Consider the following 18,397-nt stretch of genomic DNA (forward strand, 5'->3'; position numbering starts at 1 on the left):
ATTTGCGCAACTGAGAAAATTTTAAGCTGGTCGGGCATTTTGGCGCAGCGTGGCGCAATTTTAACCAATTTCACGGTTTTGGCTCAGCTTGGCACAAAAATAAGGATTTGTATCAAATTGGCGCAATTGGCGTAGCTGTTGCATCCCTGTACTATTCAAAGTTGCTTAAACTTCCCCTTGAACCAAAAAGAATGACATCTGCACATGCATTGTTTCAACTTTAAAAATATTGTGCAGGTTAGTTGGGTCATGACAAATACGTTCATTTTTCTTTATAATGTGTGATATACACTATTCGAATTCACTTCAAAATTATTCGACAATTCACTTCGAACCTAAAATTTGCTATTCGCGCAAGCCTAATGTATAGCCGTAAAATTCCGAGCAAGCCCCCTTTCACTGCTGAATTAAAATTTCCGCGCCGTTCCGGAAAAGCCCCCCCCCCTTTTATTAACTCCACCTCCGCCCCTGATCACGCACCACGTCAAGGCCCGTTCTCGAAGTGCTTGCGCCTGAAATATGTCGTCAAAATGTGGTCTTTCTTCTTTTCGGCATAATGATCGCACCCCTAACTGGTACACGACACACATGACGATTTTCGGGTTCCCGCGAGCGATCGCATGGTCTTCAAGATCTTCCTGTGACACTAGTCAGCAAAAGTAAGGCATCCGAGATCTGAGTATGTTTCCCAGAGCTGTTGCGTTGGCGTGGCTTCATTAGAGATGTGCGCCGCCGCCTGTTTTTGCTCACGCCGCTGCCGGCCGCCGATCACGCCGCCGCACAATAATTGCGGCGCGCCGCCGTTAGTCTTTCTTTTAACACGAACGGGCAATCAGGACATGAAATACATCATTGCACTGGGGAAGCTCTTCTTGATGTGTCTATGTAAGGGACTGCCCATTTCAGCCGCCGCTGATTGGCCGGAGCTCGGCAAACAGCGCGCTGTTTCGGGTTTTCTTCTGCAACGTCATTTTGACGTCACGAAGCTTTCACAACTCTCGACAAAAATGAGAGGGACGCTATGTGCTTCAATCATGGATAAAAAAAAACAGCAGATAGCGGAGGTAGTTGTTAGGTATTGATGTTAAAAAGACGGGACGTGCCAACGCGAACACAAGAGAGAAATCAAGAAAATGAACAGTTATTTATCACGCAGACCGCCACGTGCACCCAATTGATAGGTATCGCCTCTTGCCTGGGAATGCGCAGATAAGTATTTGCGTCTACCTCCTTTTCCGCCGCTGTAGGATTTTTCAGTTGCTAGCGGCGCTTGCGCTGCCTTGACTACTCTCTTGGGTCCGTGTTTGTCGCAAAAAAAAAAAAAAAATACGGGCAGTTCGCTCTAAGTCGCGCAAAGCTTGGCACAGCGAAGCACGGGCCCGTCGCCGCTCGTACTCTCCGTCGACCGACACGTCTAGCTTCGAGATACGCAGCTTCCTCTTCGAGAGTAAAGACACCCCCCGAAAGTTTTTCATGCTTAAACTTTTCGGGTGGCAAGAAAATACTTTCACGCATTCACAGCGACCACTAGTTGCCAAAGTTAGCCCTTATACACAAACACCTCCCGAAAAAAATTGGCCGCGTATCTCCGTGCTTCACTGCAAATGTCGTCTAAAGACGATAGAAGAGGCGCTGCGTGAGATATGGACGCCATCTGGCAATACGTCGGGAAACATGAGTGTTCTGTTGCGGGCTGGTAGTCCCGCCGCATCAGCAGGCGAAGACCGGCGGTGACCAACACGATCGGCGGGGACGCCAGCCAGCCCGAACACACGGTTTGGCGCGAAGCGCCGAAGCAGAAGAAACGTCCGCACTCAACGAGTATTCACACACTCTTATTTACACGTCGCCTGGGTAAAACAGGAATGCCAGAGCGGCACCCCATGGCATTTGTACAGTGTAATACTGAACCGAAACCGAAACACAACAATGAGCTCGTGCAGTGGGCACGGAGGAAGGCAAGTTTCAGCGCAGTCGCATTTTCAGCGCAGCTTAAGAAAGTGGGTCTCTAGAATTACGTATCTATGTATTTTCTATTAAAGGAACACACCAACAATACTTGCCTAGTGATGTTGGGCCTCAGATATGCGTAATGTTTGCTTTTCGATCAACAATGTACACAAGTATGAACCTAGTCAGCCGTTCAAGATGGCTGGCCCTTGGACAAGTGGTTCAACTTTGGCTGGGTGGCTGAATCGAGTGACGCGCCGACAAACAGAAACACAGACCAAAATTTCTGCGTTTAAGTTCCCCAAGAAAGACTATCGTCTTTAAACATTCCTGGGTACGGCCCTGCGCACTTTCTTCGGATGCCCCATGACTCTATACCTGTCGCGTACGTCATGAAATCCTTTCAGTCACGTGGGCACGTAAACGCTATCCCGCTAAACTAAAACACGCTTTCCAAGCCGGGACGGTGGCGCCACCTAGCGAAGGGTGAATGCGTTAAAAAAAGTTAAAATAACAAAACCGAGAATGCTCGACTGTATCCCCGCACGCAGTCATTCCATTTTTTAGTGAAAATAAAAGTAAATAAATATGAACTAAGCGCCAAAAGCGAAAATTTTCATGTTGCAGACTTGTTTACACCGATCTTCTAGATAGGCCTAGGGACGTTCGAAATGGGAAGCGATCTCAAAAACTACGCTAAGTTATCCGTAATACCGTGTCGTCAAAGCTACCTGAAGGCAAGCGAAGCCATTTCGCACAGTCGTTTGCTGCGAAAGAAGTGGATCCGTCCACATCAACGCTAAATTCAGTTCGAAGCGGGCGCCGAAAACCGCCGCCATGTTTTACGTACACTACTAACTACCCCCCCCCCCTGCTCGTACTTTCTTCACTGCCCCTAGCTGCCCTACCCCTTGAAGCAGTAAATTTTCGTGACTGCGGCCCGCTAGCTGAGGTGAGTTTGAGACCCCTGCTCTAGACAATGCGATCGCAGCGTTAAAGGTAATGGATCCGGGGTTCTGCCTACTGCTCAGCAGCAGAGCATCAAGAAACTATCGTGGGCAAATTGGACGTTAGTAGGAGTCAAGTTCGCAAAACAGATGCCCAGGTATGTGCGATACTGGCGCAGCGGTATCGTGTTCACGCTCTGCCTTCCAAAGATGGCGGCTGATAATACGTAAGCTCCTCCGGTTACCGACAGGCTGGCGCCGACGGACCTCGACATGTGGAATTCGGCAATCGCGATACGGTGTCACGTATACGGTACAGCTGCTGTCTTGTCGGCGCCAAGTGCAAATAGTGTATTTACTTTGGCGCTCGTGTTGCGTGATTCTGCCTCTTCCCTTTTCCCGCGCTCTCAGTTCTTTGAACAATATGCACGTGGATTCCGCACAGTGAAATTGCGAGCTGCTTCGCCAGATTCTGGAATCAAGCCCATGGTAATGAGACCTCCACTCGTGGCCGCACTTGGGAAAACACAGTTAAAACAGTGGTGCAGCACACCTACATCCTCGTTTAACTGATGTTTTAAATTAGCCGGCAATTGGGGCTGAGAGGTATATGCGGCCAATGGGGAAAAAAGCCCCCCCCCTTCCCAACATATGCTAACGCCTGTGCACCAAAATACACAACAGCCACCCACGCATAACACGAACACAGGGGGTAAAAACAGGAAGGGACGAAAAAAACGAAGCGGGTTGAGCATAATTATTAGCGTTATTTTTAGTGAGACGCTGAAATCGATGCCTTGATACCATTCGATCCGCGATAAAATGAGCTCCATTGATTCATTGCATTATATATATATATATATATATATATATATATATATATATATATATAGACCGATCTTCAAGACGAAATTTACAGACTTCGATGCGCTTTTATATCATCGTCCTCCGAGCCGAGAGAGAGAAAGTTAAAAAAAGTTAAAAAGTTAAAGTAAAAAAAAAAAGCCAGAGCATTGACTATGGACCACAGGAATGTACTTCACGTGTCCACCTGGACGATCTGTGATATACATAGTTTTGCTGTTTTTTTTTCTCAGGAAACACGCGTTGTTCGTATGTCCATGTATGTGCACGTGGTGTGTTCGCGACTCTTTTTCCTCAAGTTTTTTATTTCCTTTTTTTATATTTTTTAACTTTTTCTTTTTTTTACTTTTTTTTACTTTTTCTCTCCTCTCGGCTCGGAGGACGATGATATAAACGCGCATCGAAGCCTGGCTGGTAAATTTCGTCTTGATGAAGATCGGTCTCCGATCGAAACGTCGATAAATAGTTTTCTAGAAGCGTATACCTCTTTCCTCCATATATATATATATATATATATATATATATATATATATATAATATATATATATATATATATTGAAGAAGCTTTTCCAATGGGCCAAACGTACTTGGGAAGAGAAAAGACACAACTAAGCGCCGCGGTTATCTTAATTTTATTTGCCAACGGTTTCGACCGGTGGACCGGTCTTCGTCAGGGCTTGAGCAAATACTCATAAGCCCTGCCGAAGACCGGTCCATCGGTCGAAACCGTTGGCAAATAAAATTAAGATAACCGCTTAAGATAACCGATATATATATATATATATATATATATAATATATATATATACATTTATTTCCATCTGCCTCAGCACTCGTCCTGTCGTGTTTATGTCCGTTTATTCACAGTAAATTTTTGTCCTTGTCTTAATTTGAACGCCACTATTCGAAATGACGTACACAACGAGAAAAGACTAAATAAATAAATGCTTAGGATTTGCGTGCAGAAACCAGGATTTCACTACGCAGTACTCGGGGTGAATTTGATAAACTAGCTTTCTTGAAACCACGCTCGCCTGACAATCTTTTTTTTATTTCAAATAAAGTTTCCTCCTCCTCCTTCACGTGCAGATATAACCCGGGTGCTTCCTGCATTTTGCCCCCATATCTGCCGTCACCGCTCGACCGAAGAAGCAACGGCACATACTCGAGAAACACAGGCAACCTTAAGCAGTTCCCTGTGAGCGTGCTGCAGCAACGATGAAGCCATCGGATTCCGGCGCATGCATGCAGCATATCCTGAGCAAGCGCGCCCGCGTGAGGGCAAGCAGCACCAGAGGAGGCGCCCGCGCAGACTGCCCTTACCATAACAAACGCTGCGTTCAGTGCCCGGTGGAGATGCTTTCCCAACATGGGCCGCAGCCGCTACGTGCGGGCCAGCCTGCAAACAAAGCGGCAGCACGGACTGACGGGCCCGCGGAAAGATGCAGAAAGCTGCGCCAGACGTTCCTGACTGCAGCCACCAGCACGAGGCCACCAGACGAGAAAATGTCCCACCGGCCCTTCAGACACGCAAAACTGGCCTCGCGAAGCGACGAAAGAAATGCACTACCACGCTGAACGACACAATACAGGCAGCAATTTTCCGCGACACCGCGAATAATATCGCGCTCTTATGGACAAGATAATAGTCCGTTCCCGCCACAAGGAGACGCGGCCTCGTACACGAACCACAAAAACGGACATTTTCATTGTACGACATTACGAACTATATCGGACCAAAACAGGAACACGCGTTTTCTTTCAGCATTCGCCCTTCTGAAAAGATGTGTCCTTGTTCGCATACTTTTATGCTGCCTCACCGGACCGTGCCCGTACTCTCAATGGAAGCTGTCAACGCCGGTGTGAGACAGACAGGTGGGTAACACCCGCCCATCAGCACGTGAGGCATCGGGCGCCCAAGCAGAGGACGCGGTGTCGTTCTCGGCCGACACGAACACAAATCGGGACTGCTCCTGCGTCGCGACACAACGCTAACGTTCATGCCAGAAATGCCTATTAAGTATGGTCGATCCCCAATTTCGGAAAAGATACCACTTTGCCAATGAAGCGAAACAACTTTATTTATCACGGCAGGAATGGGATCGAATAGCGACTTTCAGGCAGCACGAAGCAGCAGCGGATGCATCTTCAATGATCCGTTCTGGGCACGTGTTGCTATCGCGACACAAGTGGCCTCAGTGTTCAAGGTATGTCCGTTTAGTAGAAAATCCTCCCTTCACCATTTCTCAGATACACATCCACAAATTGTGCACGAGGTCGCACTGACGTTCCACACACTTTCGCCTTCAGTGCATAATAAGGAAAGCTTTTCCTTTCGTAATGTCAATATGGCTTCAGCACTCGTCGGCTTCCCACAGCACTCAGATTCTGATGGACACAAAAGACGCATTCCTGAAAAAACGTCTTACTGTATTTTACCCCAGAGAATACTACGGTTGAAACAAAATACACAAAAGTACGTGGTTATTCCAAACCAGCCCTCAGCTTTAACAGTGAAATAAAGAGAAGGTATGGAGTGCAAACACAAAGATATTTAAAAAAAGAAAAGGAGGGGGCTGGGGGAGGGGTCGAATTTCACGTATAGTGCGTGCAATAAGTTTGAGAATGCTTGAGATTGGCATTAAACAGTAGAATGCGATAGCGTAATCGTGCTCCGTTCGCATCGCTTCTCATTCACTATCCAGGCTTCGCTTCTCGGTATACATATATGCCTCACCCGTGTCTCGAGGCAAGGAAACGCCTGTGCGCGTACCATTGGCCGTTTTAAAACTCTCCAGAATGTATGCATACGGCAAGTACAGTTGCGAAGTGCCCACTCCGCCATAATTCATCATTTTGCGAATTAGCGAAGTACCCAATATACGGGTGGTAGTCCAGCCAGTTCATGATTTGGAGCAAATTTCGGAGCAGGAAAAAGGCTGTTTTGGAGCTTTGGAGCTTTAAATAAAGCTGCATATTGGAGCCGGCATGGAGCAGATAAAATGGAGTTTGGGATCACATTGAGCAGTACAGTCAATTTTTTTGTGTGTGTGTGCATTTCTTATTAGTGCGCGAAATATACATACTGCTGTAATGCAAACAAGGGAACAAGACCAACAGTCAGAGAGCAGCCATCAATCAAGCTCTTCAAATGAGAGAATGTCATATGCTGGCTTCACCGCACTACAAGGGTTCCACACTCGCCGCCATGGCTGACCCCATAAAGTGGACGGGGGGATGGCCGCCGCCGTAGCTCAGTGTAGAGCATCGGACGTTATCGAAGGTCGCAGGTTCGGTCCCTGCCGGCGGAGTTATCTTTTCGTCCACTTTACTTTCTTCACATTTATATTCCAATTATTAAAATAACATCCCCTATACTTTCCTTGGCATTACTGTCTGTTAGTTCTCATTAATATTGTGTCTAACAAAGAAAAACGAGCCCTTAAAAGTAATCTTTCCTTCATTAGTGACAAAGCGAGCACAGCCCATCAGGTGTCCGCGAGTGACAGGTGTCAAAACGTAATTGCAAACAGAAAAGTAACTTAACAAAGGAAACCGCCGCTGATCCATTGAAAAAAGGAAAGAAAAGTCGCTGAGAACGAGAACATTTTGTTGACGATTATCTGCACCCACAATACTTTCAATGCATCGCCCCAACTTTCTGTGGCTGATGCAACATTGTATTCGATAATAATTAAATATTAGGCACGTAAATAATTGCACAACACGTACTGCTAGCGCGGGAGCAACGGTACGCGATAGCATTGAACGTCTATACCATGTATAGCGACCACTAAGAGTATCGGAACGCTTCAGCGCAATACATATGTCGTAAATTCTGTTCATTACACTTTGTCAACGGACACTCGTCAGAAAGTCACACGAGAAAAGCTTTACGTAACAAGGAAACACCTCAGTATATTCACAAGATCAAATACAAAAAACGTCTCCTTTGCTCAGCCTTTTGATCGCATCTGCCCCCGTTTCGAGCCGCGCCGGCCCTCCGTCGGAATTAATAATAATAATAATAATAATAATACTAATAATAATAATAATAATAATAATAATAATAATAATATCTGCGGTTTAACGTCCCAAACCCACGATATGATTATGAGAGACACCGTATAGTGGAGGGCTCCGGAAATTTCGACCACCTCGGGGTCTTTAACGTGCACCTAAATCTAACTACACGGGCCTCAAACATTTTCGCCTCCATCAAAAATGCAGCCGCCGCGGCCGGGATTCGATCCCGCGACCTTCGGGTCAGCAGTCGAGCGCCATAACCACTAGACCACCGTGGCGGGGCTCCGTCGGAATTGGGGAGAGGATTTCCTCCTCACTTGCGGTTTTAGTCTTTCGGACCCCACTCCCCTCCAGGGCTTCTTCACGTGTTTTTGTTGAGGACGTCCTGCTCCTTTTCTTTACTTTTGTATTTTTCTACAACATACACGGGCATTTAGGCTTAGCGTTACAATTTGCATCGCGAAGACCCTTGCGTAGTGCAACTGACATACGTTATTTCTTAATTTTTTTTTCCGAAATATCAAAAACTTCTGCGTTCGAATCTTCATTTGCATGAAACAGTCATTTAGAATATGCGGTGCCTCAAGCAGCAGCAGCATGGCCTACGTGGCTACATTACGATACGCAGAGTGATTAGCAATAAAAGAGAACACAATTGCCTACGTAAATTATCGCCAGTTCCTGATGAAGAGAGATGAGCTACCAGTGAAAATTCCAAACTGTCAACAACGGAGGTCAAACACACATGTGGCGGCGCTGATACGTAGGCCGAATACAAAAAGAAAAAGCGCATCGGTGAAAAGGGGAGTGGGTTCCGCGGCAATATGGAAAGGCTGTTGGTGTTTGGTGCCAGACGAGGAATATTTCGGGCCAGAAGCGCTCCACTGCCGTGTAACCAGGCGGAATAGTGAGCGTGGGAGCACTATCGCCGCAAGCTGCACTTCAATGGGCGTAGCAAGGCGCAGAGAAATAGGATTGTAGCAAAATGGCTCAAACGGCGCAAATAGCACAGTTGGACCACCACTGCACAGCGAATCTGTAAGGCAACACGCGCACCTACGCAGCTGCACACTCCGCCGATGCCGTTGCTGAAGGTGATTATGAATCATCCTTGAGCGCAATTCACGTGGTGCGACGGTGGTCCGAATCTACGCTTTTGCCACGCAATATTACATGTGCTAACGAGACTCATCCCACTACATAGCGCCTATATCGGTGTTTGTTTCTTTTTTTTTTTTTTCGAGACAGTTTAAAGTGTGATGGTGAAGCGCAACTGAGAACGGATACTTTACAAGAACACAAGACAAGCGTCTTGTCCCGTGCTCTTTCCGCTCGCACTAGCGCTTTGCCATCATGAACGTACACCGACACGCCCAACTGGCAGTCATTCTAAAATATGGAGCACTGGCGTGGCTCTGCGAACACCTGCTTGCCGTGCAGAAAGCCTGGGTTCGATTCCGACTCGGACCCATGATCATTTATTATTTGTATCCATCGCGATATTTCGCTCACAACCAACGACGCCGACACCGGAATTTCTTCGACACGGGCTCTTCAACGCGTTATTTGCAAAACAGTATAGTATAAATGCGCGCACGCGAGTGTGGCGTCCATTTGCGAACCTCCCACGTCCACGACACCGCGACAGCGATCGTTCGAATAGCTCACCGATCTCTGCATTCAAATTGTGACGGTGTTTGATGAGATGTTTACGATCAACAATAATTTTAATCAATTCATTTGCGTCCTAGTGAGCGTTCTAACGACACAGTAACAGCAACGAAGAAGGCCTCCACTAGTTTGCCAACTGCTACGCTGGCCCTGCATGGGCGAACAAACTTCAAGACATCCGGATATATCGATACCCCCCCCCCCCCCACCTTGGATCTGCGCATGCAGGGAATAACAAATTCGAGAGGCAGGTTGTATTTTAGGTAAAAATGACAGTAAATACCAGCGTGCAAGGAGCCGTGACGCGGCGATGTCATACCTCACCCGCGGAGTACCAGGGGCGCATCGTGGCCGATCCCAGGGGCCCATTGTGAATGTTCTCCCAAACGCTTCCCTACATATGTAAGGAGGCTTAACAACGCTTTCGTGTGCTCGAAAGTTCTGCTAATATGTACAGGCTTCCAATTTTTATCCACTCAGGATGACATCCACTCAGGATGTCGCTAGCTGCCAACACAACCGAAATTGATGAACAAAAAAAACTGAGTGTTTAGGCATTTACGACGCGCGAGAGTGCGACGAAATGTGTCGGTAAGGAGCGTGGGACGCACAAAGAGGGGGAGGGGGGCAGCCCCCCCCTCCTCAGTTCTTCGTCACTGCAGAACCCTGCGCACGCATATGGTTAGGAGCACAGCGAGAAAACAAAGACGGTGGGCTCCGGCAGCGAAAGTTGAGAGGACCTCCGCCGGATGCCTGCGCCATGTGATGCCGCGTACGCGCTACCCAACGCGGCAGCCGTCTCGAAGTAAAATATACACACAGAAGGATGAAGTTCAACACTGCATCACGAGGCGTGAGCCTCGACGAAAGAAGAGCTAGGTCCACGTTGTGAGCGGACCGAGAAGGTGGCGACACAAGCACAACATGCCTGCTTTTGTTTGTCTTTCTTTCATTTTCGCGTTGTTCGCATGCCACAGTTCCCACACTGCTTCTCGAGGAAGAAAAAAAAAAAAACTGACCAACCGACCTGGCAATGCGCATTATGGCATTATTGCAGGTATTTCCCGACCTACCGAGCAAGAATCGAGAACCTTATTCGCATGCACGACGTACACTTTACTGGCGCCCTGACGTTCTTTCAGCTCATGCTGCGGTGCGTGGAGCCAGGCACCGCAGACCCGGTGGAGTGAACCTACTGTATAATACTACGTACTTCCAGAAAACTTTTTTTTTAAAGACGCTGCTGTGGAGGCAAAGATGTATTGTTTTTCGACATATTATAAAGAATTCTCGGCTGCTGCTGGCATGATCGTACATGTATGATAATTATATAAACGACTTTGTCATTATTTAACGAACGACGTTGCTATTGTGGCACCGAACTGCTATTGTGGGCCTCAAAGACATGCTCACTTTTGAAGGGATTTGGATGTTAGCCTGTTTCGAGATACAGGCTCCAAAACTTGCGGAGATATGTATGGCAATCAATATGGTGAAACTAAACTAAATTAACAGCAATGTGCGTTTCCTATTCAGCGAAAGATACACGACATCTAGGAACTGGCGTCACCCATGTCTCAGAATTCATTCTTATGGCGCGCAGATGGCTTACACGCTGACCGGTTTCTATTACAAAATTGCAGCGCCCACAATTAGTTGCAGGCAGCGAATATTGGATATACCATGACATGCTATGCAAGTGTAATCACACCGCTCGTCCGTAGACGCCCACAGGGCGATTAAAAGGCGCTGTTAATTTGCCGACCAAATGGCCGTGTTTTGCGCAGCACAAACGGTTCTTTTGAGAGAAAAGAAAAGGTACAAGGGAAACAAAGAGCGCGGGAAAAAGAGATGTTGGTCAGACTGGCAAACGCAACGACCGCCTGCGTGAGCACCGAAATAAAACGGCATCTCGGCGTTCACTGCCACTGTTGTGGAGGAGCCTCCCTTCTTGATCAATACGCGGTGTTCGCAAGACATATTTTACGGACGGGTTTCGGTGCCGCCATACAGCGCTGGTAGACGCATACGCATGAAACGGTCGGGTTGGTGCATTCGGCGTTTCCTGACCTTATCAATCCATGTCGCGATATACAAATATAAGAAAACATTCGTGTGACAGCCCAAGGTGGCGGCGCCCATGTGTCTTACGTAAAATCGTCCATAGGTCCTAGTTAACACGGGAGTTAACAGAAGCAGAATAAACTTGTCAGCTCGGTGACAGCTGCATATAAGCACCCCTTTTATCGCACTTTCACGGCTAGAGCGCGATTACCAGCATGGCCGGGTTCTAATGTTTTGAGCGATTTGATTAGTCTCTGCTTTCATATTAAAAATCATACATGGAGTGTTCATGCGCTGTACAAAACACCGCTATGTATTAATATACTACCAACTCGCCAAAACTTGCGAAGGTGGATATACCTTTCGCGCGACCGGCAAGGTTGGACAACAGCCCGCCGTATTGAAGAGCGATAAATACAACGCCTTGTTAGAGTACCTTGCGGTGCGGCATTCAATCTGGCTCGGACGTCACGAAACAGCCAAATAGACGAAGCGCAACGATGCGAATAAAGTGGGCTTATAGCCATTTTAAAAACGGATTGTAGGGAGAATATAAACACACGAACGATGTCCGACCCAAATGCGCTGGTGAAACGTTTTACACGCTGGTGAGACGCTCGCAACAACCATTGCGATACAATATCGCTATGGCAACCGAGAGGTATTGCTCAGCAATCAACCGTTGACTGCCGTAAGCAACGCAGCTGCAAGGTAACCATTTGGAGATAATGCTGGCTTTCCTTCGCACACCCTTAAAGCGCATATAAGAATTTTAGCGCGTAGCCACACGGCCGTGTCGAGACGCCGTATGTACATTACGACAGCTTTTTCTTTCTTATTCTTCTTTTCCCACTCATAGCGACCTCGCAAATGATCCCACGAACGGGAAGTAAACCAGCCAGATGATCCCCGTAAAGGCGGATGCGCGGCGGTGCCCCCCCCCCCCCGCCTTCTCCTCTCCCTACATCGGGACCGCGTCTAGGCGCGAAGCACGAAACTGCGCGCTCGTCCTGTGAATGCACTCTACAAAGAGAGACAGACCCCGAGCGGACAACGCAGAGTCTATACTTGGTCCTGTATACTGCCATAAATAATAGAAAATTCGCGTCGAATTGCCACCGAGAAAAACTAACGTTAATTAACAAGCACAGCGGTCGCAGTGCGGCGGGAAGCAATTTATTACGTCTTCAAAAAGTAAACGTACAAAACCGCAAGTACACCAATAGAAATAGCATCGTGAAGGACACGGTGAACCTGTCTCTTGGCCTTAGAGTGATAATAAATGCACAGTATACCTCCAACGAATCTTAAACACCAGGGTACGTGCAAGCTCGTATGCCGCGACTGCTCCTGCGTGCGGCTATTACAAGAGGTGGCTACGCGAAGGATTTCCAAAAAAATATTGCTTTGCTTCTTTCGTAAACGATTACTTTTAAGGCAAGCAATACGCACATGCCGCATGCGCCTTGCGAAACTGAAGTTGGATGCGTTTAGCTGCTCTCGCTAATGTGCCGGCACCAAAGTGCCAAGAGCTGCACTAGCTAATATTGTTGTACGCTGCACTTTCTGCAGCGATGCTTAACGCGCGCTACAGAAAGTGCACACTAATAGCACAGTCGATTAGTAAACCATTAGCACATACTACGCCGGAAACAGGGAAACACAGCAAACTTTATATCTACAGCCCATGCACAAGGACAAAGAACACAAGACACTATTGCAGATTACCACACCGCGAACTGACCGAGGCAAAAAATGCTCTTAGCGCATCAAAAAATTGCTGCGAGCCTGGCGTATAAGTTCCAAGAAATACGACACACATCTCTCAGCGTTGAATCAGACTAAAAAATGCTAAGGAAAAAAAAACAATTCTGGGGTTTGACGTGCCAAAACCACGGTGTGATTAGCAGACACGCCGAGGTGGGGGACCCAGGATTAATCGCGACTTCCTCGGACTCCTCAACGCGCATCTTAACCTCAGTACACAGACGTTTTTTGCATTTCATCCTCATAGAAACACGGCCGCAGCGACCCGGTATCGAACCCGCGCCCTCGAGCCTCGCAGCGCAACGCCACAGCCGACTAAGCTACCACAGCGAGCAAATCAAGGGGCAACAAATAACCCTCAGTGATTATGCTGAGTATGCGTCAGGGCACAGGAAACGCAAAAGCAGTGGCCGCAGCTTGCTGATTTCTGACCGTGCATAATAACCATAAAGTCATAATTTTCCAAGGTCGAAACGACGTCCGAGTGTGCTGTCGTCGCTGGACGCATCTGTAGTACCGTTTGTCATGATAGTGTGAACGTTTCACGTGGATAATTATCGGAGAATTGCCGTGTGTATATATATATATATATATATATAATTATTCTTTCCCTCCGATCGGCCAGTTCGACCCGCGAGCAAAACCCGCCGCAATGCGGACGGCCACGGACAAGCACAACACTGCGACAACAGGGTCGTCTCGCGAGAAGGTCATGACGCGGCGAGACGCACACTGATCGCTGGCCGGAAGCAAGAGCGGTGTCTGCTCTCCATTGGAGGAGTCTCGCCGGCAGCACAATGACTGGTGCGCCGGTTCTCGCAGCAGCCCATTCCGGTTCCCAATGGGCTCCCGAAATGGTCTGCCGCGACCCATTTTGACCGCATACCGCCGTGCAGCTTCAGGGGCCCACAATAAAGAGCCACACTCAGGACGGGTTATTAAAACAAAGTCCCATCTAAACATTGCATGTATGCTTATCACAACTGTAGCCGCCGCTAACCGCTGCGTGATGGGGAAACACGTGCAGCGTTGATCGCAAGCTGCAACAACTGCGCTGCCGGAGCGCTTATCGGCGTAGCTGTACTGTACGTTCGCTAGTTCGTCGTGACTTCGCAAACGGAATAGCGGTATTGCCTCAATGCGAAAGCACATGCATTTCAGGTTTCTGGCCTCGACAGATATCCGCCGCGCAACGCCTCGAGCGACTCCACTGTTATTTGCAATGCGAATTCCGTCACTGCGCGACCAAGTCTGTCCGCACATATCAAGAACGAGCAAGTCTTGCCCACGGTGGCAGGATAATTATTTTGTGGGGTTTTACGTGCCAAAACCACGATATGATTATGAGGCACGCCGCAGATGTAGGACTCCTGAATTTTGACCACCTGGGTTTGTTTAAAAGGGCCTCTAGCGTTTTCGCCTGTATGGAAAATACGTCCGACGCGGCCGGGATCGAACCCGCGTCATTCGGGTCAGCAGCCGAGCACCGTAACCACTGTAGAGACTATTTTACGGATGGGTTTCGGTTATGGGCTGTTAACCTTGCCGTTGTGTATCTTGCACAGCTAAACGAACAGTGCTACGATGGACGTACACATATAAAAACGGCTGGGTTGGTGCATTCCACGTTTCCTGACCTTAAAAATTTACGCCACGAGATACAAAAACAAGAAAACATTCGTTTAACAGCACAAGGTGGCGGCGGCCACTGTATTACGTAAAATCGTCACAGATCCACGGTGGCAGGAGTGCATGCGTTCGGATAAGCGCGTGCAGCCAACCATCAGCTGGGCTATATAGCTGGGCCTTGCGGGCGCACAGTCTATCGGGCGATCTGTGTGTTCGTCCATGCGCTGAGCAATGTCGGCAATACTGAAATGTTGCGCAAATGCCAACAGCAGCAACAAGCAATGCATGCATTTATTATCAAAAACTGATAAAATCGTGCCTTTAAGCCGTCTGCAATACTAACTCACCCGTGTCCAAGAACATTTTTTTTTTTAAACTCCGCACAATCTACCTTGACTGAAGACTAATGGAAGGAACTCGAAGGAATGAACACGCCAGTTTACGGCATACACAGATAAACATTGCGTTAAATTAACGACCAGCTGTTACACACACATCTCGCGATGAAAACAAGTCCTGATAACAGCATTTTTTTTTTTCCTTTTCTGTTTGCAGTTTCATGTGAATGGACTAGTTTGGCCCAAGTAGCGCAGATATATATATATTTTTTTATGCTGCCTCAGTACTCACAACGCCATGAAGGTCAGACATCCTTTCCAAGAATAACTATTTAATAGTTCAAAACACTTGCTATGGTTGAAGATTGGGCGGGTTGTTACAGCATACTGGATTGTGGACTGGTCCCTTGTGCCTCGGCTGTGTTGCACAATCCACTATCCATTATAATTCGTCACGGATGCAATAAAGTTACAGCTGCGTATAAGGCCGTGGGTTACAGTACCTCCCGTCCCCACTACCTAAACTTCATCAGCTGTGAGTTGCCTTGGAACATTAAAGCAATAAATATTTGCTAATTACAACGCAATAATTCTGACACATCAAGCAGATACGCCCCAGCACCTTCAAGAAATTCCTCTACTGTTTATGTAGCAGATACACAAAAGAAAATAGCCCGAAACACGGTACAAGACAAAGAGCGCTTCTTTCGGATGTATGTACGTACAGGGTCGCCACATCTAAGGTGAACACCTCAATAGTATTCAGATCTCATAAAAGCTGAGGTTAATACATAATTTGGAAAATTATTGTTTATCGACATCATGATTGGGCTCCACATAGCGAACTTTTCCCTCGTGAAGTTGAATAAGCGTTCTAGTTCTAGCGGTTGAATAATAAGGAGGTGTTCGCCTTAGATGTGGTCGACACTGTAGTACAAACTAGCTTGACAGTAAACCCTCGCGCGGGCTCTCAAACACGTTTTCACAGCGAATGTACCTGATTTGATGCTTTAAGAAGTTGAAATACCTCCAGCCACAAATTCTTGGAGCTAAAACATATATCTCCCAGTATACATTTCGGCGGCACGATCAAAACGCCGGCAAGTGCGAGTGATTCGTATTACCACACAGAGTTAAGATAACACCGTCATTTATTCACTGTTATCGTATACAGCTTTGATCGACTTATTTTTCACGGTGCATAACAGTTCACAGCTGCCGTCATGGTCCACACTTGGGCGGACGGCGGCATCCTCCTCGACACCTGCTCAGAAAGCGAGGTGGCCTCATCTCATTCAGACCACGGCACATTGCGTAATGAGACAACACCTCAGACAGCCTTGCAGGCACACGCCCACATGCGCCCCTTTTACGGTTTAATTGAAATCATGATACTACAGCCCATAAAAGGTAGGCGTCTCGAAAAACAGTACACGGGACCATGCATGAACTTCTCTGTTATCAACACAGCAACTTGAAATCACAGAACTTAAAGCATACGCAATAACTTCTGTGATCCGAAGTTTAAGAGGTCTAAGATAAAGTTATTCGCACGTTTTTAAACCGGGTATAGTTACAACATCACTAGGGAGCACAAGCAACAACAGTACTGCTCGTACAAGCACACACACTTCAATTCATGACGGTTGTAATGACACTGATGACGATGAACGCCAACTTTGCGTTATTTCACTTCGCTTACACGAATACACAGAGACGCTGCTAATTGCTACATCATCCAGTTCTCTCGTCACATGCCTTTTCTTTATGTAACCAGAACTAAAGTTTTACATTCTCTACGGCTATGCGTACACACAACACAGTGCATCGAAACCAGTTATTGTGGTAGCATGAAACGTTAAAAAATGTTTAAACTAGCCACTACCTAAACTACATTTCTGACGTCAAGGCCAACGTACAGCGAAAGTAATTGTACACACACTTGCTGGTCAGTCGTTATCGTTTTCTTTTCTCTTTTAAATCGCACAGTAGCAACGAAAACAATCCTGGGCTATCTAGCAAATGATAAATCAAAATTTACAAGCGCCTTCTCATAAAACAGCACACAGTAGGCAGATTAGTAGGCTACCGATCAAAAAGTGACGATTCTAGCGAGCAACGCTGATAAAACCTTTACGACTGCTTGTTCGGAGTAGCTTGTTTACAGTGTGTTACAATGTCACACAAGCACAGCATCGAGTCAATTTGTAGTGTGTGGTGCAAAATGCCCCAACGGTGTACTGTGCACCGGTCCGCGCATACGTTCAAAACATTTTGGACGCATGGAGACGAACAGTCTGAGAAGCAACGACGTGTTCCGCAATAAATCATTGCACAGAAATTCGTCGTTTACAGACATACGCAGGCACTGCGCCGGACCGTTAGGTACAAAGTATCAGTCCTATCAAGTACCAGCACATATAACACTACAAATATTGAGTATTGCCGAAGCGCAGGCTGGATGCGCTGCAGCATGCATCGCTTGTATGCTTAGAAACATTCGCTCACCTTCAGGTCATTGACGATGTATTGAAATAAGCTGCCAAGCGCGCTGCAGTCTTTATCGACGTGCGTCTCGACTTCCATCGTTGATGAACGGCAGCACACAGCAGCGCGAACACTGGGTGTAGGAAAATGCTACTGCAATCCTCCGTGCACGAAGCGTCGCTTGGCCAATGGCGGCGTTGGTTCCAAGACTGGCTGGATGGACGCTCGGTGTCCACTGTCCGTCACCGAGCCCCGACGACCGGACATCGTGCTCGCTAATATGAATGTCACTTGCCGTTGAAGCACTGCACTTAGAACTTCGCGAAGTGGGCTCAGCAAAACATTGGACGAAACCGAAGCTAAACTCCGAGGGACCGCACAGGGACCACCGTTTCCGGCCTAGAGCACGATTCTAGTCAATGGCGGTGACGTTAGTCACGTGGCCAAAAACCTGTCTTCCTATTGGTTGAGGCGAACCATGAGCTGAACCAAGCAAAAAAGGCAGAAACAAAATTATGCGAGAGCAAAAAGCAACGAAGAGAACAGAAAGGTAAAAAAATAATATAACGAATGGGCTAGGGGGGGTTCAACTTACGGCGCATGCGCCATTCCCTCTGTCAGCGTCTAGGCGCTTTCTGGCAAGAGCACTGGGGAT

The 18,397-nt window shown here is 47.4% G+C and overlaps 1 protein-coding gene across 1 annotated transcript in view; it reads right to left on the bottom strand.

Moving 5' to 3' along the window:
* LOC119378806 (protein MTSS 2) overlaps positions 1 to 18,129 on the bottom strand; it is a gene marked incomplete at its 3' end in the record, with an annotated part of 70,015 nt that extends 51,886 nt beyond the window's left edge. The window contains 1 exon segment of the mRNA XM_049411825.1: positions 17,764 to 18,129. Within this exon segment, the coding sequence (XP_049267782.1) occupies positions 17,764 to 17,841 (78 nt within the window).
* Between the last annotated feature and the right edge of the window lie 268 nt (positions 18,130 to 18,397).

Source organism: Rhipicephalus sanguineus, unplaced genomic scaffold (genome assembly GCF_013339695.2).
Source record: "Rhipicephalus sanguineus isolate Rsan-2018 unplaced genomic scaffold, BIME_Rsan_1.4 Seq989, whole genome shotgun sequence".
Classification (NCBI taxonomy): domain Eukaryota; kingdom Metazoa; phylum Arthropoda; class Arachnida; order Ixodida; family Ixodidae; genus Rhipicephalus; species Rhipicephalus sanguineus.